The sequence below is a fragment of the Alosa alosa genome, chromosome 16 (assembly GCF_017589495.1).
Source record: "Alosa alosa isolate M-15738 ecotype Scorff River chromosome 16, AALO_Geno_1.1, whole genome shotgun sequence".
Lineage (NCBI taxonomy): Eukaryota > Metazoa > Chordata > Actinopteri > Clupeiformes > Clupeidae > Alosa > Alosa alosa.
In genome coordinates this window covers 27,488,626-27,514,744 of record NC_063204.1, presented here as the reverse complement: position 1 = coordinate 27,514,744, position 26,119 = coordinate 27,488,626, and the positions used below count along the sequence as shown (strand labels likewise).

The 26,119-nt window shown below is 45.0% G+C and overlaps 1 protein-coding gene across 1 annotated transcript in view; it reads right to left on the bottom strand.

Moving 5' to 3' along the window:
- The window catches only part of prex2 (phosphatidylinositol-3,4,5-trisphosphate-dependent Rac exchange factor 2), a gene marked incomplete in the record, with an annotated part of 130,928 nt that extends 107,604 nt beyond the window's left edge, over positions 1–23,324 (bottom strand). The window contains 4 exon segments of the mRNA XM_048266370.1: positions 548–652; positions 2,739–2,861; positions 3,976–4,047; positions 22,910–23,324. Of these exon segments, the coding sequence (XP_048122327.1) occupies positions 548–652; positions 2,739–2,861; positions 3,976–4,047; positions 22,910–23,047 (438 nt within the window).
- Positions 23,325–26,119: the final 2,795 nt, after the last annotated feature.

Below are 26,119 nucleotides of genomic sequence, written 5' to 3'. Positions count from 1 at the left end.
GAGGACTCAGTTATTATTATTATTATAACGCCAACAGGTCTCCATGCTTAGATCAAAAGTAGGAGACCTGGAGTAGTAGTGATGTAGTACCGTACATACACACCAGGCCCACAGGACTTCTTTCAGACCTTGAATGTGTGTGTGTGTGTGTGTGTGTGTGTGTGTGTGTGTGTGTGTGTGTGTGTGATGTGTGGGTATGTGTGTGTAGTGCGATGTATGTGTGTGTAGTGTGTAGTGTGTGTGTACTGTATGTGTGTGCAGTGTGATGTGTGTGTGCAGTGTGTGTTGAGGGTTATAACTGTAGGAGTGTGTGTGAGATGTGTGTGTGCAGTGGGTCATAACTGTAGGAGTGTGTGTGAGATGTGTGTGCAGTGTGTGTTGAGGGTCATAACTGTAGGAGTGTGTGTGAGATGTGTGTGTGTGCAGTGTGTGTTGAGGGTCATAACTGTAGGAGTGTGTGTGAGATGTGTGTGTGCAGTGTGTGTTGAGGGTCATAACTGTAGGAGTGTGTATGAGATGTGTGTGTGCAGTGCATCTTGTCCGTTACCAGGAGACATGTGCGCACCGTCCTGATCTTGTTCAGTTCCAACAGCAGCCTCTGAGCCTTCTCCTGGTTTCCACAATACTCGTCATAAATCTGGAGCCTTTCCTTCTGCAAAGCCACACACACACACACACACACACACACACACACACACACACACACACACACACACACACACACACACACAGAGAGTTATAATACTGTACATACATATATAAAATTCATACTTACATATACACATGCACAAGTCATACGTACTCATACAAAATAAAAAAATACACACATACAAAAATACATACAATAAACAAACAAACAAACACACACACACACACACACACACACACACACACACACACACACACACACACACACACACACACACAACAGCTCCTTTGAAGCCACAAGCGCTCTGACAAAGCACTTTACCCAAGACTTCCCATGTCATTCTCACCCCATTGTCTTTGAGGCAGTGCCCGGAGAAGGAGAGCCTGTTCCCTCAGCTGCGCCTATTACTACTACAAAGCCTCTGGGCTCAGCGCAAGAGCCACAAAACAAGCGCTCTGCGGATTACCACCGGCCCGTCACATCTCAACCCCCGTCTTGCGCTAGCTCTCCGCTCCCCCGGCCTCTTTGAACATGAGAGCATTAATACATTGGGGACTATTAAACACACACACACATTGGCAGGGGCCCGATGCGTTATAACGCCACAAAAGCACATGGACCAGTTTATTTATCTGTTTGTTTTTTCCCCTCTTTAGTTAGAACATTGGGTACTTGTTTGACAAAAAAAGGGTTTTATATTGCTCTTCTGTCGGCCAAACACAAAGGCACAATCCATCACTGTAGATGAGGAAATAAGCTCATTTACTCCGAACTGAGGAGGAGGGATGAGTGAACTCCCCACTTATCCAGAATTCCTCACCCACTAGCCCCTTGCCAACACCCACCCACCTATCCAAACCTACAATGCCAAGTCCTCTCATGTCAAGAAATATGAGTATACTCCAACTCATACACACTCCAACCCATACATGCTAAATTAGGCCCCAAATTATAGTAGGTTTTCACAATGCAGTAATGGCATCTCTTAACATGCTACAGCGCACCATACCCTGCCATTTACCTTTGAGCACACTGCCATTATAGGGTCATGGTTACTGGCTTTGGAGGAGGGCCTATTACAGAGGCATTATGCCATACAACCTCACAGAGAGTGGAGTGTGGCGCTAAACGGGGGCCTTGTGGAGGTTAGAGACAGACAGAGAGAGAGAGAGAGAGAGAGAGAGAGAGAGAGAGAAGAGAGAGAGAGAGAGAGAGAGAGAGAGACCAAGACCAAGGGAGGTAACCTGGAAAAAAGTGGGATTACTTGTGACTTCACGCAACATGGCCATCCAAGTCTGGCTGACCGCAGGGCTCATATAGTGAAGGTATGGGATGTCAGTGCGCACACACACACACACACACACACACACACACACACGGGTGCAAATACATACACGCATACTAAGACTTGCGCACACACTGACACATACACACAGTCACACACACACTCTAATACAGACATAGAAAAAGCTCAAATGCTCTTACAAAACTACACAATATACACACATCTAAACCTGTATGTTAAACCAAACATTTAGGGACAAATACACACATACAGACACAAACAATGTTTGTATGGAGAAACATGGATTTGAATACAGTACATAGACACACAATACATTTATATACATCTTAAGCCTATTTGCTCATACAACACATACTGTACTCACACACTCACAAATATATACACACACACACACAAGTCCAGCTCCACTCCCTGAACATATACATACACACACACACACACACACACGCACACACACACACACAACAAACACACACAGACATACAAACACACAGACATATAAACACACAGGCCCACCCACACACACTCTCAACTGTCCACTCCCTTAACACACACAAACACACAGAGCAACCTACTTAAAGACCCACTGTGTGAGCACTGACAAAGAGGCGTCCAGAGGCGCACATGTACAGGACTGGTGCTGAAAGACAAAGTAGAGTAGAGGAAGCAGCGTCCCACCACACACACACACACACACACACACACACACACACACACACACACAGTGCGAGCACTGAGAGAGAGGTGTAAAGGAGCACACAGAGCCGGCGCTGAGAGACTCACAAAGTAGAGGAAACAGTGTCCCACTTCGTGGTGCGCATGAGGCTCCGGCTGAAGCAGCTCCTCCACCATGGCCAGGAAGTGGCGGTGCACCGACAGGATCTCCTCCAGGTTGGAAAACAGCACCTGCAGGGGGGACAGGACGTGGAAACTGGACGTCACAGAGCTGGACTGAGCAACACTGTGTGTCTGTGTGAGCCGGCACAAACGCAGACGAACACACACACACACACAGTCTCACAGCCAGGGTGGCGTAACTCTGTGGTAATGTGTCTGGGAGAGTTGGGGGGAAAAACATTCTTTACAGTCTGTTTCAAAAAAAGAAAGTGTGTAATGGGGAGAGGGCTGTTCTGGTTTTAATGGCATGCAATTATGAATGAGGACAAATTAGATACACTCCATTCATATGGAAAGAGGACATGCGTGCCCTTCATGTGGCGTGGCATTTTTTTCTTCTGTTATTTCTTTTTTCACGGGCATCGCGTGGCAATACGCGAGGAGAAAGTCAATGTACTGGCGCCATGCATGTGAGGGAGAAGCAGGGGGGGCATTAATTACACAAAAATTGCCCTACTACCCCACCCTACACCCCAACCACCTCCCACGACAGGCCCCATAGCAGGCAGACTGCTGGTCTTCCAGAGCGGTCAACATGGCTGACGAGCCCATGCTGGTATTCTATAACCTGTCCCTTATGTGAGCGGGGCCACACACACACACCACGTAGGCCTACTCAAACACGGATGTCCAGCAGTGGTATGCGCCGCTGCACGGGGGCCGGGGAGCGGCCCGATGAATGCATGTTTATCTCTGAGAATAAGCAAAGGCGCTCGCAAACGCTTACAAACACTCCCACTCTCGCTCCCCGTCACGTCCCGAGGACGCATTCTTTTCTCGTTGCCTCTCCCTCCAGCCTACAGTTATAAATAGATTATATTTACAGCTGCTTCCTGTATCAAAGTGTTTTTTTTCTGCACCCCCCCCCTCTCCTTTTCCCTTTTTTTAACTTCATTCAAAATTCCCCCTTTTTCGGTTGAAAGAGTCGCTCAAACCAGAGGCTTGCTTTATTTGGTCTTGGCTTGCAACATCCGGCCTTCTTATTGGATTACCACACGAAAATATGGTTTGCATAGAGTGTCTGAGCTGAAGAGCACTCATTCTTTTAGCATTTCATTCAGACTGGTCATATCTGTCCTGTCTTGCTCTGACGTTCGATGATGAATGACTGTTTCATCCTTACCTTGACTGTCTCCTCCGTGATGTTCTTGTCAACTTTCATGGCTGCATACTGATTGAGTCGATGCAGGAATACCTGGGAGAAAGAGAGACAGACAGACAGACAGAAAATAAATCAGACATATTCAAGTCACCAGAGATCTTGTTAAAGAGAACTGTCTAAAGAGATGTGGTCATCACTGCTAGCTAGTTCTTTTTTTCTTTCTTTTTTGCGCTTCCTCTCACAGCTGAGGCATTGGGTCATTGGGAGGCTGACATTCAGACTAACGGCAATGCCAAGGCTCCATAATCCTTCAGTGCTTTTGCCATCTGAAGGTGAAAAGGCGTGTGAAACTCAATTGCACTCCCAAAAACCAAGAATAACAGTTTGTGACCTTCCAGAGAAGAGATGCTAATAATCCCGACTGGGAGAGAAAAAGCCTGAAAGTACAGGCCTTCAGTGACAGGCAAAATGGCCTCGCTCTTCATGGTCATGCAATGTGACGTGCTGAAAAAGCGAGGTGCCTGACATAAAAGGAGAGATTGTGTGTGTGATTAGGCCTGATATGCTTGTCCTCCTCCATCGCTTGTCTAGAACGAGCAAAATCACAGTGGAGCGAAGAGGAAAACTGGCCCCCGTTGCCCAATGCCTTTGTCCTCAAGTCACTTCAGGTCAAGGAAGTCACAAGACACACACTGGGTAAACAAATATAAATCATATCAGTATGCCACATCTTGCATTGCAGAGGGTCATGCTGTATCGGCTCAGAGAAAGTTAATCTATTCTTATCTTATCTCCTGCTCACACCTCACATGAAACAGAAGTAAACATCACTGCCAGTTATAATCACAGAGCAATTCTGCTGATTGTGCTGTCAAATTTGTTTTTGAAAGTAGTCAAAAAATAAATAAATTCTTCATTTTTTCTAACAGCTTGTTAACAGCAGAACAAAACTTGTTTGTGGGGAAATATACTAGCCTGGGTGTCAGCCGAACTTAGCCCCGCCCACAACATTTGAGGTCGGGAAGTTCAGTCTGGCATTGCTCCGTTGTGGAGCAATTATGCTCGCCCCAGAACTGGCGGACCAATCAAATCGGCCTTTACAATGATGGACAATGTTAAGGCATTTGTGGAGAAGAAGGATGTTTCCAGACACCAGCAATAATGCAGCAACACATAAACAATGTGAAAATATGCTGAGCTCGTTAATTTGTATGAGTTTGTAGATCCGCAGCCGGATCAAACCAGCAGTATCCTCTGCAGCAGTAGGCTACTAACAGTGGGGATCTGATACATGATTACATTCTGTTACCCATGCTTGCCCCTCACATATCAGGAGCACATTAGCCTACTGCACTCAGTTACTGCACTATTCCCCATGTCTTTGTAGATGGAGGTTATTTTGTAAAGTGACACAGAGGCTTTCTCCATTGGACAAACAGGCGGAGCTGCCTTTTAAATCAGTGCTCAGCGGTGTAATGGGCCGAGACTCTCTGCACCACACATCAACACGGCACGGTTGCCTGCCCACCTGCCTCGCTGGCAGATTAAGGTGACTGATCAATCATCATCTCGCGCCAGACCGGAGCTGCCTGTAGAACAGATCAGTGCCAGTGCTGGGCCAGAACTGGGCCAAATCCACTCCAGAGAGAGAGGGTCGCTGAGCTGACTGATCACATGTCCCAGCTATGCTTCATCTCCGTCTCCAACTCGTCCTACCTCTTCATTCTCAGTGACACGTCCTCCCTGATGAACTCACTAGCGGTCCTTTCGATTTACTGACCTTCAGACAGGCACTTGCTCTGAATTTATCATCAGGGAGGATCAGGCTGCTTTTTCCTGTGGAGGGTCTCTCTCCACAACTGTAGCCTACGATTCTTAGCAGCGATGGGGAAACTGATAAAAGATGCACCTCCCGCAAAGTATTTTAATGCCACTTAAGGGAACATGGGGCATTTCCTGTTAGCACGACGAAAGGAATGCTGCTAGTTATGATTATGCTGTTGGCTATAAACATGTCATTTGCGCCTGCAGCAGGAGACATTAGGGACTGAAGGGCAAATCTGCAGTGGGGAGGAAGAGGACGTTATCACAGGCCACAATCAAAGCGAGAGAGAGAGAGAGACAGAGGAAGAGAGGGGGAGAGAGAGAGGGGGGGGAGCTTTTCTCCTCCACTTCACTAATTAGGCCTACTAAGCACAGATTGCGTTGATTACAAGGGCCAGACACTTACATGTTTCATCAAATTAAATTAGATTATTCTAATAGGACAAATTCTGAGTAAAGACTAACCCAAACCAAGATTGGGTAGACCCACTAGTGGGGGTGCAGCCTAATGCCAATGAAATGAGTGGAAATTGCGGTGGTGATTGTGACGACGTGACTAAATAATGAGGCTCTTTGTACAGACAAAGTTTGTGCTGATTACCATTCTGCTGCTGCTTTGCTGCACCAGGCAGAATCTGATTAGCAAGTCTAATTTCCACACAGGCATGAGGAGGACCTGTCAACAGCCCTATATACTGACCTGACAGCTACAGAGAACTCTTGCTAGCTGAGTGTGGCTTTAATGTACATCAAAACACATCTTTATGTCACCTGATCTTCAAAGACGCCTGGGTTTTTCCACTACGTTTTTTACTTCAATACTGTAGCACAAATTTAGTTCCAAACGCCCTGAGAGTTATATTTGAACTGACTTTTCAAAAAAAGTTAAATTGAGAAGTGACCAGGTCTTCGTAATAACTTCCAAGACTTCAATACTGTATTATTATTTATAAGACAGTATTAAAAGTCAAAATAGAGAGTTATATTTCAGGAGTTATCACCCAGAACTGACCAAAGTCAGTGAAAGAATTCAAATGAGCTGCAGGCAGCTTACTCTCAGGCACAGCCCCTAGGCCTGATGTCTGGCAGGAGAAATACAAAACGTGGCATTATAAAGTGTAATTGCGCACCATAAACAATGGGTTGTGTCCGCAAGATCCTGTACGAATCGGCTTAATTAAAGAATAGGACTAAGGCGGAGGAACTAACTGGCAAACCCCAAAGCCCATTTGACACAAGAGTCCTTCAGGTTTGTTAGGTGGCATGCTGTAATCAGATATGTGGGCTGACCACAATAAGAGAGGTGCGGTGGGGAACAGCAGCACACAGCTTCCTGTCTCAGTGAGACTTCTCCAGCTAACTGCAGAACCACCAAGAAGTGATAGCAACCAGATGGCACCAAACTGGCTCCACTCCCGACATTCACCATTCCGATTCCCACACCCTCCAAATGACCAATTGCTTCCCACTTCCTGCAGTTCCTGTTCTATCCCCGGATCGGATGGGATTTCTGGAACACGCCGTGTCCCTGACAATCAGAATGATTCCTTATCACAGAGAAGTCTTGGAATGCTGGACTTCCACAATGAGAAGGACACACAGAGGTTTTTCACTAACCGCTTAAACGCCACAAACAGAGACCAATGTCCCTCAGTCAACAGGATGGGTCTGCTCTGAGGTCAAACAGGAGCCTCACGGCCTCGTGCTCCAGACGGACGCTCGTGTTGGACAGGTGGAGGTGAACTGAGGAGACACACCGACGGGGAAAACAGAGCGTACCTTTCACGCTGGCTCAAGGAAAGTCAAACAGACTCATACTGGCGCTGGACGTTGGCAAACAGAGCAAACACTTCCAGACACACACACACACACTGTTGCCGGCCAACACACCATCCACTACTGCTTCAGCATTCCAGGCAGAGGATTCCAGTCGCAAATCAAAGCTTTATTAGAGCCACTTCACTTGGCAAAACATGCACAGTCCTTTGGTCTGAGGTAGGGTCAGTTTCTAATATGTTCTCCGTGGAAGGAAAATTGGAATGGGCAGCCATATTGTTATCCTCAAAACAGCTTGAGTTCTCATCAGGAGATTCACATGCACTGGTTTAATGGTCTCTCCTCAGGCAGGTTTCTTCACATAACCTCCAAATGCTTCATGAACATTAGGCCTACACTGCACATCCCATCAATCAACTGCCATTAAAAAAAACAAAGCTTCACACCATTCCGCAACCTTTGCAATATTCAATCTCGTTCGCACTGAGCCAGAGATCCTTGAGGACGTTGATGGTTTTGGATTGGAGCAGGCCAACAATCAATCAGTGTCTTCACTTCACTACTTGATGATGAGCTGGCTTAACCCTGGGTGTGTGATTGAAAGCAGTGGTAGGGTGAAGTCCATCCAAGCCACACTATTTCAAAAACACCATTAAATAGTCATAAGTCCATAAAAATACCATACACGCCTGCCCTTGTTAAATATAAGACAATGTGAATGAGTCCCTACGCAAAATGAGAAAGTGTGTGTGCACATGAGTGTGTGTGTGTGTGTGTGTGTGTGCGCACATGGGCGGGGGTGTGCGTGTATGTGTGTGGTGGGTGCGTATGTGTGTCCCTATGGGCATACTGGGAAAGTGCATCCATGTATTTGCATGTGTATTTATTTGTATACTGCATGCTCTTTAGCATGGTAGCATGACTCTAGATAACAACTGATCGATCAGCAGGGAGTTCAGATTGCAGGAAGAGGAGTAAGTTGCTGTTAGCATATCTCCTCAGTGCTTTCTCTGAATCCCAGTACTATCTGGTTCCAGCATGACAGAAAGGCCGCAGCCTGTGTGTGTGTGTGTGTGTGTGTGTGTGTGTGTGTGTGTGTGTGTGTGTGTGTGTGTGTGTGTGTGTGTGCGTGTGTGTGCGGCTGAGTTATATAACGTTCTCGCAGCACCTTTTCAGAACGGACCGTATGTCATAATGGGCGGAAGAACAGCGGTTCCTCACATTAAATCTTTATCTCGGACTTTGTGGGAAAAACACAGAGAGACAGTGCAGTAAGGTCACAGACCCTGGTCCAAACAAACAGCTGCTGCTTCCTCCACACAAACAGTAATGATATAACTTGGGGTCTATGCAGCGAAACGGAAGGGAGGGGACTGGGATCCAGGAGTTCATTTTGAGCAGTGTGATTGTGTGAGTATGTGTGGAGATGCAGTTGTGTGTGTGTGTGTGAGGGGAGATGTAGTTGTGTGTGTGTGTGTGTGTGTGTGTGTGTGTGTGTGTGTGTGTGTGTGGAGATGCAGTTTGTGTGTGTGTGTGGGGAGATGCAGTTGTGTGTGTGTGTGTGTGTGTGTGTGTGTGTGGAGATGCAGTTGTGTGTGTGTGTGTGAGGGGAGATGTAGTTGTGTGTGTGTGTGTGTGTGTGTGTGTGTGTGTGTGTGTGTGTGTGTGTGTGTGTGGAGATGCAGTTGTGTGTGTGTGTGTGAGGGGAGATGTAGTTGTGTGTGTGTGTGTGTGTGTGTGTGTGTGTGTGTGTGTATGTGTGGAGATGCAGTTGTGTGTGTGTGTGTGTGGGGAGATGTAGTTGTGTGTGTGTGTGTGTGGAGATGCAGTTGTGTGTGTGTGTGGGGAGATGCAGTTGTGTGTGTGTGTGTGTGTGTGTGGATCCACACGTGTGGATGCATGAATATGAGGTCACATTTTCTTCACATCGCATATTCAGGGGATTCCAAGAATCCCGGGCTATCCGAGATTCTATCACATCAGAGACTTCCAGGAACACTTTTTATTTTTTTCCATTTTCCTCAGAATGGGAAGAGTGCTCTCATGCCCTCTCGCTGCTTACCCAGAGAGATCAGCCCTCATATTTGGTCTCACATTGTTCAACCGAACAACAAAGACAAAGGGAGAAGACACTCCTCTATCCCCGCTCCCCAAGGTGCAGTAAAATGCCTCCTTAGTGAACGCATCATCGGGCCACTCATTACGTGCTGTAGTCTGCCATCATAGTAACAACGAAAAGAAGACGGGGACTGTATCATTGCAGATGGGATGAATAGGCCTGTCCTTCAATGCGTCATAATCAGGACCGCTTGCCTTTGTCTGACCATGAATCACTGGATTCTCTTTGTTGTCAGAACTAGGCCACTGAACGAACGAACGACCGTTGCATGTCTGAAGGGGATAAGACTAGTGTCCAGTTTCCAGAACTCACGGCAAAAATAAGGGCTCAATATTTCCAGTGAGTTCGAAAGGTAAAAGGAATGTTTTTATTTTTTATTTTTTTTCCATTTTGGAGACAAGCAAAACGGCCGTGATGGTTTTAACAGTTCAAGCTAACTAGTTTGGTCTTGTTCTGTCTGTTTGGCGGAGCCTAAAGCAGACACAAGCTCTGGAGTCCGAGACGGGTGGCACAAACAGACAACAGACTTTGGCACAGCTCATTCCCCCCACACAGCACACACTGCCCACAGTGGACTGTGAAAATAAGCTCAAACAACGTGGCCAGCAACCGCACCAGTTATTGTTGCCCCAGAACTCCAGGCCCTACTGACTGACCTATGTGGGTTTGTGTGTGAGCCCATTTGTGTCTGTATGTGTGTGTCTGCGTGAGAGAGCCCATTTGTTAGAGGGGTGCGTGAGCCCGTGTGTGTGTGTGTGTGTGTGTGTGTAAGAGAGAGAGAAACAGACAGGGAGAGAGAGAGAGAGAGAGAAAGAGATGTTTATTTACAATGCCAAAGTGCAATGTGGCACACATCTTTCTTTCCTAAACAAAAGCACAAAAGCCCTGTGTCTGTCAAGCCCAGACCAAACAGGATGGAAGTAAATGAGTTGTGTGATGTGCCAGTAATGGGCCACAGCCAGGTAGCACAGAGTCCATCCTCCGTCCATCTCTACCGCTCTTCATCATGTCTGTGTGGGGGTCAGTTAGGGTAAGGGTTACATGGTCTTTTAACCTATTTCTTAATTAATGCCCCCACACAGTATGTGTAATTAAACTGAATGCTTGTTTGAATTTGTGTGTGTATGTATGTGTGTGTGTGTGTGTGTGTGTGTGTGTGTGTGTGTGTGAGAGAGAGAGAGAGAGAGGAGAGAGAGAGAGTGAGAGAGAGAGTATGTGTGTTTTAAAAAGAAAGACAAATGGAGGCTATGCTTCTTGGTCCTCCTTGTCACACACCCACACACGGGCGTCTCCACACAGAAAAAATATTGCGCTTCTGCATTTTCTCCCAGTGGAAGAAAACTCCATTTAGCTGAGGCCTTTTTCTGCCCTAAATCAACAATTCAGACACACCACCGAGCTTTCACACACACAGACACACACACACACACACACACAAGATATCCCGAGACAGGGATGGGGGACGGTTGTAGGCGAAGGGTTTGGTGGTACGCCATGCTGATGGGATCACCATGAGTGACCACAGATCCTGGGACAGGAGATCCTTGAATTTCCCCTTGGGGATCAATAAAGTATCTATCTATCTATCTATCTATCTATCTACTTTTGTCGGCTCTACACGCCACAAGCCAATGACACCTGCAGGACTCGCCCATGGCCTACGTCCCCCTCGAGCCCTCCCACAGCCCTGTGAGAGTCCAGTGGGGGATCTGGAAACACAGGAAACACAGACTATAAATACCGCTCCCAACGTTAACATGCTGCCTTGGGGAGCAGTCTTTTATTGACAACAAAGGGAGCATCTGTTTTTCTTCATCTTTTTTTTTTTTTTTTACGGTCTCTTCTTAGCAAGTTCATCTGCACATGGAAACGCTGCAACTATATTGGGCGGACACAGTCTTTTATTGACAACAAAGGGAGCATCTGTTTTTTTCTTCATCTTTTTTTTTTGTTTTTTTTTAAATTCCCCATTCAAGAGTCGGTCTCGTGCACCCATCCATTCTCTCTGCCTCCAAGATGACCTGCTAAATGATTATCTTATTCATTTTTCATCCTCTCCATGCAGGCTTGTAAGCTCACTGGAGTCAGTGAACTCTTTATGCAAATGCAGGCCCATTATTAGGTTACACAGACTGTGTGTGGAACGTTTTAAATTAATATTACGGCTTTGCCAACTAATGAGAGACAGGCAGCTCATTTGTCAGCACAATGACAGGGCGAAATCAACCGTTCCAAGCCTTAGTCACTTTTCACGAGCGTGACTGTCACACGGATTGTTAAGTTCCTTTGCAAGTATCTGGGTCTCTGTCTCACAAACAGCCCAGGCTGAATGCCATCAGAACCCTTCAGGAATGGTGGCGCTGAGGAAGACAAGATTCTTTAGCGTCGTTCTCCGCTGTGGAGTTGCGTGCAGTTAATGGAAGAAAAGAAAGAAAAGAAGGAGGAAGAAAGAAGATGAAGAGAGAAAAAAAAAAAACAACTTTGTCCTCATTCTCTCCGGAGTCCTGAGAGACAGTCCTGCATGTCAATGCAGAGCTGCCCAAGAGTGCCCCCTTAGCGAGGACTGGGATCAATGCCACCTTTGTGTGTGTGAATGAACAGTGGCCCTCAGTCAACCCCTCTAGCCTGCCAGCCTCCTCACTGAAGCTCCCACCCCCTCCCCAATCTCCCCCCAGCTGAGCAGAGCTGTGCAGAGGAGAGGAGAGCAGAGGAGAGGAGGAGAGGAGATCAGAGGAGAGGAGAGGAGAGGAGAGGAGATCAGAGGAGAGGAGAGGAGAGGAGAGGAGGGGAGAGGAGAGGAGATCAGAGGAGAGGAGAGGAGATCAGAGGAGAGGAGAGGAGAGGAGAGGGAGATCAGGAGGAGAGGAGAGGAGAGGAGGAGGAGGGAGAGGAGATCAGAGGAGAGGAGAGGAGAGGAGAGGAGATCAGAGGAGAGGAGAGGAGAGGAGAGGAGAGAGGAGGAGGAGAGGAGAGGAGAGATCAGGAGGAGAGGAGAGGAGAGGAGAGGAGAGGAGAGGAGAGGAGAGGGAGAGGAGAGGAGAGGAGAGCAGAGGAGAGGAGAGGAGAAGAGAGGAGAGAGAGGAAGGGAGAGGAGAGGAGAGGAGAGAGGATGAAAGCAGAGAAAAGAGCAGAGTAGAGGAAAGGAGAGAGGGGAAGATGTGGGCATGCAGACATAATGAGAAAAGAGAACAGAACAGAAGAAGCAAGAGCCAAACAATTGGCGTCCAGTGGTGTCAAGTTTAAATGTCCAGTGGTTCTGCTGTGTACTGATGTCAAGTTTAAATGTCCAGTGGTTCTGCTGTGTACTGATGTCAAGTTTAAATGTCCAGTGGTTCTGCTGTGTACTGATGTCAAGTTTTATTGTCCAGTGGTTCTGCTGTGTACTGATGTCAAGTTTAAATGTCCAGTGGTTCTGCTGTGTACTGATGTCAAGTTTAAATGTCCAGTGGTTCTGCTGTGTACTAATGTCAAGTTTAACTGTCCAGTGGTTCCGCTGTGTACTTAAACCAGTCTGTGTCATTGATGCAAATGCAAACATCAAATTGTTTACACATGCACACGCACACAAACACACACACACACGCACACAAACTTTTTGTCTGGAATTTGGAAAATTTTGTCTGTGTGGAGACACCACTGTGTGCATATGTGTGTACGCGTGCAAGTTTATCCAATTGTTTCTACCTGCCCAGGGACTGCTGAGGGAAACTAGCTTTTAGCTAAATCTGGTACAAAACATATCTTCTCTTTATGTGATTAATGTATTTTGTACATGGTCCCACACACACACACACAAACTCACATTAAATACACACACTTATACAAGCACAATGCTCACAGGTATACAGATACATACTGTAGACAAATAAACATATTCAGATGTAGTAGTAGAAGTAGATGCACTCAAAAAAGGAACATGGCGGTTTCAACTGAGAGGCTATTCCAGATGACGAGATGCATCTACAAAACATCATTTGCAGAAGTGTACTGAAGAAAAAAAATCTGGTCACACTATTTTTTTCAAAATCAACATGGGGTCACAGCTTGGGATGCACCAGTGTTCTAAGATAAAGGCAGTGTTTGTATCCTGGCCTCTGTCTGAAACTGATTATAGGGTTGGAATTATTAGCAGCGAGCGCTATACTGGGCCACTTCCCTGTGTCTAAAAGAATGCACTGTATTAGAGAGAGGCAAATCAGGAACATGCGTTATTGGCTTAAAGGGTTGGTGCTGGGGGTTGTGGTTGGGCGGGGTGGGGTGAGGGGGTCGCTGATTAAATTTAAGGGAGAAAGTGCAGTTTCCTCAGTTGTCTTGTCTTCCAAGAATAAAAAGCCACAGCAGTCTGAAGCGTTTATGGAGGGACGGTGGGAAATAGCCTGGGAGGACGGGCGGCACGGCGACCAGTGCAGCGGGAGGCATCTGTCCTGAGCAGGACACAAGAGCACTTGTCTGGACTCCAGTGCCCAGAGCAGCCTAGGCTCTAATTCAAAAGGCCACAATGTGGATGGGGTAGAGGGTGGGGGAGGGCGCAATGGTGGACCCAAATTTCCCATGTCTGTCAGTGTGTAAGTGTCTGTCTGTCTGTCTTTCTTTCTTTGTGTGTGGTTGTGTGTGTGAGAGTGTGAGAGTGTCTGTCATTGGGGTACTCAAATTTCCCCACATCTGTTTGTGTGTGTGTGTGTTATGGAGGACTCTACTGTACAAAAACTCTAAAATTCTAAAAAAAATACTAAAATTCCAGCCTTTGATCTCTGCCATTGAGAACCTAGGATTTATGCCAGCCCATTGTGTTAGTGTTTAGAAGCCTAGGTCGTGGACATAGGTTGGTGGTCCGTGGACTTTGCATTGGGGGACTATATCAAACAAAGGCCAAGCAGCTGGAAAAGTACTGTTCCATATCAGCAGCTATAGGAAACATGTTTATTTGGAAGAGACCATGTTTCCTGTACCACTGAACCTGTAAAAACTCATGACTATGTGAACTGCTTTAATCTAGTACTGGATTATTCAGACAATTTGATTCCTTACGCAACTTGACTTGTAAAGTGGTATCAAATAAAGTATGTAAAATGTGTGTGTGTGTGTGTGTGTTAGTCTGTCTGTCTGTCAGTGTGTGTGTGTAGGTTTGTGTGTGTGTTGGTGGCCTTCTGGATGCACTAGCAGTTTTGTGGAATGGTGCATGCATGTGCAAAATAAAGGCCAAGAGCTATGAAAAAGACACTCCCCCTCTAAGAGGCAACCCATGACTTATTTTAAAAGGTAGGTCTGTGGTGGGAACGGATGTGGGAGAGGTCCAGCATGTTAAAACAGTTGGATGAAGACACGTCAAACCTTAGGACAGAGGCAAGCCAGCCAAGACACTGGCTTTCATTCTGTGTGTGTGTGTCCAGTTAACATGGCATGTGATCTCCGCAAGTGTCGTCCAGTGCCCTGCAGCTCTTACACTTGTCCCACGCCATGCCATGTGACAGGCCAGCTGGCCTGGCCCAACTCAAAGGAAGCCCTCTTCCACCACTGGCACCAGTGCCAGCAGGTCCTCCACCCAGACAACTTACATGTGCTTATAGGAATGCAAGAGGTTATGCATAGACACAGCTCTGCTTTAAAAGTTGCAAAATGTAAAGCATTACAAAGCATTCATTTTGGACTACGGTGTATTCATTTCAGAGACACGCTTCTATAGTAATGAATACCTCATACAGATACAGCATTCAAATTCTATTTTCGGGCATACTTAATTGGAATAGATTAGCATTTGATGATGGTCAGGATTAAGTTTTGCTATTTTGGAAAAAAAAGCTTTGTGTTTGCATGGCTCTTAAGACGGTATGCCCATGGGATTTAAGCGGCAAAAACAGATAGTGTATGATATTATTTTTATATTACCATTTCTATCATTACCAACACAAAAAAACCAAGCAGATATTGTAATCCCTAACCACTACCACACTGGCATGATCACACCACCTTGTGCGCTCCCCCACTGCCAAATCACAGGAGTGGTGAACACCCCCCACAGGAAAACCCCGGCACAATGTGGAGAAGGGGAGGGCCGGTGAGGAAGGAAGGAAGGAAATCCTGCTCCATTCCGAAACAAAAGCAAAAGGAACTCACCGGCTCTAGACCCACTCCAGGTCCTCGCCAGCCACCGAGCACATTCACAAACCTGAAGAAATATTCCACTCCACTCCAGCAGTCATGGAGGAGGGGTCACGGTGTGAAGGGCTCTGTTTTGGATTGGGAGGGAATGTTTGTTGTGCTACTGTTACTACCTGTAACTTTAAATCACTACCGGTTTGGATATTAAATGCTCCCGAAAGTTTGAATTTTAATCAAAAGCTTTGAGCTGAGAAAAGAAAGATCCATTCTAATTTGTCCTGTCAGTCAATCCGATTGCTTTTCTTCTCTTTAACAAATTTATTAGAGAAAAAAAAAATCAAATGGATATGAAATTTTCCTCTAAACTAACCACCTTCTCAAAGGCGCTTCAATTGCCTTATCAATCATCTTTCAAAGGCATAATGAATCGCCGAACAAAACCCATCTACCGCGATGAGCTTCCCTGTGCTTTTATAAAGGACATCACAAAGGAATTGAACTCAGTCATCCCTTTCAAAAACCTTTTAATTGATGTTGAAGTTAATTGAAGTGGAATGGAGCGGTCTTCTCCTGAGCATTGGCATAATCACACTGCGTTCCTCCCGGCAGTGCTTTGTCTGCCAACCTCACTCTGTTCTGTGCCAGGCTAAACACCCATGTCAGTAGCCAGCCAAATATGGGAGACCTCCCCAAGCCTCCCCTTTAATTCAGCTGCTGCGCAAGAGACACACTGGGGACATGTAGCACGTAAAATTGAACTGCTGGGCCGCCAAACTTGAAGGATGCTTTTGCTTGTTTTGGAGGAGAATTAAGAGTTTACCTGCGGCCAACAAGGTGAATTCATGTAGGGCCTTCACTCATGTGGGCCAGTGACTGTGTGTGTGCATAACGAGCCAAGGTTGAGCTTTGGGGAGATAGGGAGTCAGAGCAGACTTTGCAAATAAGAGCCTAAGATAAGAGGGGAAGAGAGAGACACTGGGCCATGGCCGATTACCATTTTTTGCTTTTAGAGGACATGGGGAACGTCTCGGGCTGCTTCGCGAATGGAAAAAGGAAGAAAGGAACTGAGAGGTGATTAACGAGATTGGAATCTTAATTCTCCTTCACGTAGCATAGAGGGGGAAAAATAGCGTCTCTTGTCAACAAAGTATTTTGGAATAATGGACGGAACATATGCAAGCAGCACTGCCTGGGAGGCAGTGAAGGAGAGGAGGGGGCGGGAGGGAGAGCTAGAGGGGCCAGCCCACCTCAGCCAGAGGGCCAATAGAGATGGAAGGAAAGGGAAGGCGGGCCAGAGCCAATTAGCTAGCTCATCATTATTAGCTCATTAACACAACATCTTTAGTTGTTTATGTATTTGTTTGTTTGTTTGTCTGTTTGCTTTGATTTACATTTGCAGATAGTTAACAAACAAAATCTGACTTTTATCCCTTCTGGTGTAACACTCTAGTGTAACATTTCTAACTGACTTAGGTATAGGGACAGTACACATATATATATATATATATATGAAGGGTTCAGATGCAAAAGCCTCTAAATGCCACCTATGTCAAAAATGAGATAAAGATGGTGAGGGGATACTCTCCACACATAGTATACGCTAATCAAATAATTTAACTTCTAAACCCACTAAATACTTTCCTGGTCTGAAATATTGATTTATAGGCAAAAACCTATAGGAGACTGAATTTAAATGCTCGTTTAAAAGAAAAGTGGTCAGACGGATTTAGAGGGTTTTGCATCTGAACTCTTCATATATATATATATATATATATATATATATATATTTCATCTCAGTCTGCACCTGCAATCCCTGGGAAATAAATGCACAATGTCATTGTTGGCAGCAGTTGAGATACTGTAGACTAATATTTTTTCATATGCTTGTTTTTGACATCCCGACTACTTTGCAAAGGCAACTCGTGTGCTGCACCAGCACATCCATCTTCTGCAACGCCTCCTACACAGGATGAGACAACAGCACAGTTGCGCTCTGAAACCCATTATTTTCAATGGCTCACGCAGCAGCCTCAAGCTAGCCCTCACGCACACCGCGGACAAAGTCCCCATTAGCCTTCTCTCGCTGCAGCTCAGACTAGTCCTCCTGTCTCCCACTCCAGTCCAGTGTCCATCAAACTGGCCCTGACAGCCCAGTCCACCTCGCTTTCCTCACTGCCCCCGTCCTGTCAAGAATTCGCCTGGCACAGGCTGAAGGACTCATGTCAACATGTCCGCTCACATGTCAATCAAGTGAAGTGAACTTCCTCGACAGTCCAGAATAGCACACGCAGGGCCCCCCTCAAACTGTGAGTGAAAAGAGACTGGACATGTGTTTCCGGGGCATTGTTTGGGTCCGCAGAGACACGAGGTGGAGGTGGAGTTGGACAGGGAGGTGGAGGTGGAGGGGTGATCCAACATCTTCTGTTCATGTTTCCAGATGACTGTGGAGAGGGTGCAGGTTGGGGGCTGGAGACGTGGACAGAAGGTGTGGGTGGGAGGAGGGGAGGGTCTCAGGAGTGAAGACTGACAGTAGACAGGCAGGAAGGGGCAGAGAGTGAGGTGAGGTGTGGTCGTTGGGTGTGCTGATGGTTTCGGGGAGGGTGGGGGTTAGCCCCTGACCGATAGTGGGGAGATGGGGTCAGAGAGGTCATCAACTCTCTGTCCTGAGGATGTGTGACCCCGCCCCCCACACACACACACACACACAGACACAAGTGCGCACACACACACACACACACACACACACAAAAATACTGAAACGTGCACACAAACAGATGTACACATGTGCACAGATAACACACAAAGATTGCATTGCAACACGAAGTGGAGAGACAGACACACATCATTACAGAGGCCGCTGTAATCTCTAGTCTATGATCTCCGCCATCTGAGGTAACTATTTCCCCACCAGAGCTCATTTTCCTTGCACTCATGTTATCTTTAGTTATGATCTATAATTTACATAACGCTGTGATTACAAGTTGTAATGTTTAATGGCTATACCAAACTCCGATTTAGCTAAATACAACTTAAAAGAGCGGCGAAAAGTCCCCAGCCACACAATTCACATGACATTAACCACATTTTCTCTGTTCGCTTTATCATGGGGGTTTTGAAGCCGCCATTATATTACATTCTATTACTGCCCCACAGGCCACTGTGAAGGAAAGTGAAGCAGAGAAACCACTTAACAAAAAGCTTGGTCCCTGAGGAACATATTACTCTATGCTATGTTTCTGTTTTCCCCCTATAAGCAGGACATAAAAGGCTTCCCCTCCTTCCCCCTCAGACTGTTTTCCTCATAAGTGTTCACCCAGCATCTCACATCATGGCCCAAAAAACGTGAGCCTAACTGTACTATGACCAAACCGTAACATACTGCATGCTTTTAGAGAGAAAGTTCAAGTAACATGCAAGGGGTCGCAACTTTAAAAGTATGCTTACACAACCTTCTAATTAACATGCTGGCTTTTTATTATTTTGAAGAGGGAATAGTTTTCTTGGACTATCAAGGTTTACCCCAACCATCCAAGTATCATGATCTACGGCCTAATGAGCTCTTATATAAGATGTGTTCAAGATATCTGTGAGAAGAGTCCCAATAGGGCCCCACTTAAACTCCCCTACTGCCAAAAATCATTCTCATCAGATAGCAAAACTTCATGCTGTATTGTGCCAAGGCCCAGGTCCCATGAGACCCTATCCCTACCACTAAGGAAACCTATCAGTTGTAGAACTCAGTGAGTCAGTAATGTGGCACCAATGTGCTGATGCTAGCCATGTGTACTTGAATGAATGCTACAAGACTTTAAGTTGAGTTCTAGCTCGCTAGCATCTTGCCATTCACAATGAGTGTAAATGAATGAGAATTGCCAAACTACATGGCCAAAGGAAGTGATGTGCTTGGTAAGTAAAACCTCTGGTACAAGTTATGTTGTTAATGCAACTGTTATTATACTGTTACTATATACTCTATGTCCCCTTTACTTGTTTGATACTTTAATCGTGTTGTTCAGTATGACAGTGCTGTATGATGAAGATATGTAGGTTATGCTACCTGTACACAGCTGATTTGCCAAAGACTTGATAGTGGAAACATTACGGTATTACAGTTGGGTACACTGTAAGTCAGAATCATTTAACAGAAAGCAGCTTGCCCATGTCTGGTCAGCTACTGAAACCGAGATTGGGGTGCCACTGATCCAACATGATAACACTCCCTGCGGAGCCCGTTTGGGCAGCGGCTGCGGCATTGTTCCCTGGATTTCCTAACCTCTCTGGAATTCCTCCACCAGGAAATATGGTTTACAGGAGAGAGGCACCAAGCCCAGCTTTCAGCATCACAGCCTAGCACCCCACCCTCCCACCTCCCCCTCGGCGATAGCTGCAGGCTTGTCCCACCAGGGAACCATTTGTTTGGCAGGAGCCACCCACACCCAGGCCTCATACACACACACACACACCTTAGAAACATACACACACACATGCATACATACATACATACATACATACATACATACACACACACACATTCACACTCTCTCACACACACACCTCTGAAGCTCTCTGGTAAAAGTGTTGATGACAAGTCGAACAAGTCTTGCCTGTTCATCAGGTTTAAGTGATCAGTCAAAACCCCTCCACTGGCTCCAGCTCTCCGGCCAACACTTTGATCCCCACCACACACACACACACACACACACCCACCCGCTAACCTGCCCAGCGTTGGAGTAACACTCCACAGCCTCTCCAGTGTGATAAGATAGATAAGTCATCCCACTGACCCAACCCGTCACCCGCAAGGAGGAGACTGGGGATGCACAGCTTTCATCAGCTTCAAAGCCACACTTATCAGCCTCTCCCAACGTGTTGATATCCCCACTTGTGGAGACCGCAAAATAAAAATGTGCTAGAGAGGTCTGCTTCAGGGGATAATCCTGTCTAATGTGTTGACTCACAAGCAAGAGTGTACTAGTAGTTGTTCTCGTACAACTTTTCAGAAAGGAGGTAAATTAAGGAGAGGTCACATGCCAACGACAAAAACAAACATTACCTCCTTTCCAGGGAAGAAGTCAAGTTGAACGTTTCTGTCTGATGATATAATACAAATGTTCACATAAATCACTGCTTGTACTTACGTTGTGTGTGCATGTGTCTCCACTGACTCATAAATAACAACCCTCAAGAGGCAAGCACTGTTAAATCGACTGCAGAAACGAAGCGTTCTGTAAACATGAGGAATATCAGCCCTTTCCTCTAAATAAGATGATCTTGCTCATTGTGGGGAAGATGACTTGCAGCTTCCCCTCTGAACCAGACAGTCTACTCCTGTATCTACATTGGAACCATCTGTGATTGTGGGTTACTGGAAAGGAATGCGCGCATACATTTCAGCCTTGGGAAAACCGTGTTTGCAATGACACACAACACAGTGTCCTTGACCCGCCAGTCCCCCAACGTTCCCACAATACTTGGAAAGAGAACTGTTGGGAATACGCAGGGGTCTCTTTCCAAATACTTATGACCAACACACACACAAGCATCACACTGACACACAGCCAAACATTCCATTCCTTTTGACATTCCAGCAGCAAAATCAAGGAACCTAATTGTAGGCATAACATATACTTGCATACAATTTGTCATCATATGATTGCTTTTGCAACATCTTCGTTCCATCCGCCTTTTGTTTCCCCTGTGTTTCAAAAATAACACCATGAAGTAGACGGCAGATTGCATTTCTCTCTCTACTAATGCAGCCCAGTGTTGCACTTACAGAGGACACACACACACAGAGAAAGAGAGACACACAAATACACACATACACTCTCACTCTCTTACACACACACACAGAGAGAGAGAGAGAGAGAGAGAGAGAGAGAGAAAAATACACACACACACTCTCTCTCTCACACACACACAAATACGGCATGCCAGTCGACAAAAGTGGTTTTAATTCTCCTCCACCTGCGCTGTCCCTGGCGTGCTGCCACTCTGAGTTACCTCAGCACTTGGCAGGGCCAGAGTCACAGGTATATTGGCCAAGGTCTGCAGCCACCAGGCAGGAGACTCCTTCTGTGCCTCTAGAGAAGCACTGGTGATTGATAAGACGTGACCTCTGGATGGAACAACCGAAATGCTGTGTAAATTGAACACCAATAGTCTATAGAAAGTTTCCAAGCTTCCACTTAATTTTGCTGCCTCTACACGATGCTTTCAGTGCTCTAGACTAATATCAACTAATAAATAATGGTCACATAAATCAATGGCAATTATAATACCAAACAATTACATGCGTGTGCCTAGACACTACCACACAGGTCTAGGCCTATTTGTGATCTGTGAACTTCACCAGAGTTTACTTAAAATGAAAAATAACGAATAGCCTAGTCCAGTGGAAGGAGACAGAAAGGTATAGGAAAAGGTATCTCTCTCTCTCTCTCTCTCTCTGTGTGTGTGTGTGTGTGTGTGTGTGTGTGTGTGTGTGTGTAAGAGAGAGTGAGAGTGTATGTGTGTATTTGTGTGTCTCTCTTTCTCTGTGTGTGTGTGTGTGTGTCCTCTGTAAGTGCAACAGTGCAACACTGGGCTGCATTGGTTGTCATATGATGACAACCAAGTTTGAATTTGGTTTGTTTTTTACAACTATAAACATGCCCGTCTACTTTTCAGCATCTCTGATGGCTATTTACGCAGCAGTGGCAATTAAAGGATTAACTGGATTGTAAATCAAGCATAACACCATTTACTGTTCCACTTTCCGTAATTGGGTTGTCAGACAGCAAATGAGACGTTGCTATGGGACACCTAAAGTTAACGCTTCGCAATGTGTCCAACGCGTGGACAGACGCCGCTTTTCTGTTGGAAAATACTTCACGGGGTCTTTCAATGATTTAACTCGATAATTAAACAGCGGTTTTACTCCGAGATATAAAAACCGTAACGATCTCTGGGATTGACAGGCAACTCACGATTTGGGCACTGAGGTGCACCGCAAGACTTCAGCGGCTTGCAGCATGAGTAGGCTACCATGCATATTAAACAGGTCTGTTGTTAAGGAGTCTCTAACGCGAGTGTTGTGAAAGTAATGGAAACATGAAGATTGTCAAGCAACATGTTGTGCGCTTCAAAATAACTTACCGAGAGAAATTCGAGCGTTCCAACATAATCCCGCTCAGTCTTCAAAAGTTCATTTAAAACACAAACTCTCAAACGGAGCTGTTTCTCCAAATCTTTCCCGCTTTCAGCCCGGTGTTCGGCTTTGCTTTCCTCGGTCATTGTTAGTTATCACAGCTTTCTCACAGAGACAGGTTTGAAATTATAGTGTGAGTTATTTAACTGAAGTGGGTGAAAGTTTCATGATCCACGCAGAAGGGTAAATCGCAACAGGTCGCCGTAGCCGCGTTGTAGTCCTTCGATTAAAAACAAACATTCACGCAGAAAAATGCAGTTAATTGCAATATGTTAAATGAGCTCCACAGTGGACAGCAATCTCTCACACACTGAAAGGAAACTGTGCAACAGTGTCGTTTGAACATTCATCAAAAACTTGTGTCCATGTGACTCCCAAGACCTTCATCCTAAATCCAGCCTCCCTCCCTCCGCCGCAAAAAGGAAAAGGACAGGAAAGAAATGCCTGGGAATTTTTGTCAACACGGTCCCGTCTGACACTTAGGGGAAATGTTGATGGCATAGCCTAGGGGCAATTAAAATGCAAGATTTTCCCAGACTCCACTTTTTTAACAAGTTGTAGTACCTTCAATGCACAGTGGACATTATTAGAATATTTGCCTATAGTTAGCTCATTAGTAATTGGGCTACACTGAAATGTTAATAAACGATATTATTGCCTCAGTTGAGAGGCTTTAAGGTAGGCTATAACTAAAAGAGGGATCTTTGACAAGTTACATGTTGTATCATTTTAAACATCATACTTGTAGGCTATTAATGGAAAATAAGCACTCATCCTGACGCCAGAACAGAGTTTTTATTAAATGGAATTCAACATGTCAGCAGTCAGTCAACAGCAAAGTGCCCCTGAACTTGATTATGTTGCTGAATAATATAATGTTCCATTTTTCCCCCTACACCCTAGTAAGTCTTTTAAAGTAAACTGGTTAATTAATCCATGTTTATATTTATCTAGCCTGTTTTCTTTATGTTATGGTATCATATGGTATCTCAGAAATATTGTTAAATATGTCCAGATGGACAGTTAGATAAGCCTGTCCCTCGAATTCCCCACATTCACAGTTCTGGGGATCTTTGAGATTAACATGGAACCGCTAGGTCTCCCAGCCCTCCAGAGCAAAAGTCAACAAGCCGGTTCCAGATGCAGGTCAGGCTCCAGCGAGCCAGCCATGCCTGTCTTGTGTTATTCCTCAGCAGACTGGAGTGAGGGGGATGTGGTCTCGGAGGCCCCGAGATGTTTTAGCGGCCAGGAGACGTTTTATTGGGCCCTATATACACTGTGTGCGGTCCTCTAGATAGGGTAGGCCTACTCTGCTGCAAGCTAGGCTACCAGCACCACCACCACCTTAGTGTCTGTGAGAAGTGAGTGACCTCTAGGTTGGGAAAGCTTAACATGTTTGCAGGGAGTGCTTTCTTTTTGTGGGAAAGAAAGACAGGATAGAACATATTGATGTGTGGGGTTAGATGGACGAAATGTGCTTGGAAATGCTTGGAGGATTTTTTTGTGGAGGTATATTGATTTTGAGTCCTGTAGTAGTTCATTGTAGCGAGGAAGTGTTACAGAAAAAGCGTGTTTTACAATTTGTCAAACTGAAAAGAATTCACTTCAGAGGATTTACAAATTGTGCTCTAGAGAGTATTAACACAAGTCTGCATCTGACTCAGATGCATCTGATTATAATTTAGATGTCAAGACACATCCTACCATAAAGTCAGGGTCATAGACTGATAGGGCTCATCACATTTAATTTGTGACAATCAGATAAACTACATGGTCTATTTATGCCATCAATGATGACGTCTCTTAGGCTAAACCTAAATGAACTGTGCTGTGTCAGTGCCCACCAACCAAAGGTGTTCATTATTGTATATCTTTAGTGAGATGTGCAAGACCTTGAAAATCTTTCATGGAGCACTGTGATGTGAATAACTGTGTCATTGTTATTACTGACCGACACTGCCCTCTTGTGTTCATCAAGCAAACCAATTTAATTGGTTATACATTTCAGCCACTTATTCCTCGTTTTGAACTATGATAACCTCAATTGTCTAGGTAAAAATAATGAGTGCAAATTATTGGTATATACATCATGATTAAATAATGAAATTGTACTGATTTCACATAATTTATAGACCTGTTACTGTGAAAGAATCTAAAATAAATCTCTTCAAATCAGTCAACGCATCAGACATCATGAAATAATAATTAAATAATAAATAATTATTAATCAGTTTGTGACAACATCAAGGTAACATACTTACAGAATTTGGGGGGATTCTATGACGTGGAGCAAGCACTGGTTGTTTCTGAAATATTTGTTTTAACAATAGAGGGTGCAATTGTTACAAATTGTAAATGGTCACCAAAAGATTGCACAGGAATGGGAGATATTTACTTCTTTTTTTTACAGCTGCTTACATACATTTTCAGAGCTCTGTCTTCTTTCTAACCTCTACACACAAATCCAACTATTGCTCACACAAATTGCAAAATGCCTCATATCTCCTGCATTCAAAATATTATAAACACATCTCAAAAGCAAGCATTTGCCTCACATTGTAAACACTTTTGTCATACAGTTTTTCGCAATTGCTAAAACACTAATCCCCATTCTTTGAACCAAATGCTCAGTTGCCTGAATACATTTATTGAATCGAACACTCTTATGGCAAAACCATGAACATTTTTTTACATAGTAAAACACAATTTGCAGATCTCATTGACTCTTTTTGCAAACCTCTAAACACATTCTCATGCAATGAAACACATTTTGCACTGTAATGCAATTGTGATGCATAATGGTAACCACAAGAGGCAAAAAGTAAACACAAACACAACACAGATGTCATAAGTTAAACACAACAACTCAAAATTGATCAAGCTTGTTTCAAATGATCTGACACAAACAATATAAGCTGGTTTAGAGTGCAAACAGGTTTCTAACAGTGCAGGTTCATATCAACAATGGATAGAGTACAACCCCAAATAAAAAAATGTTGGGACGTTGTGTAAAATGCAAATAAAAACAGAATGAGATAATATACAAGTCTTGTAAACACATATTTAGCAGCAAAAAGGACATAGACAACATATCAAATGTTGAACATTTTAATTAATTTTCAATTTGAAGCCAGCAACATGTTTCAAAAAAAGTTGGG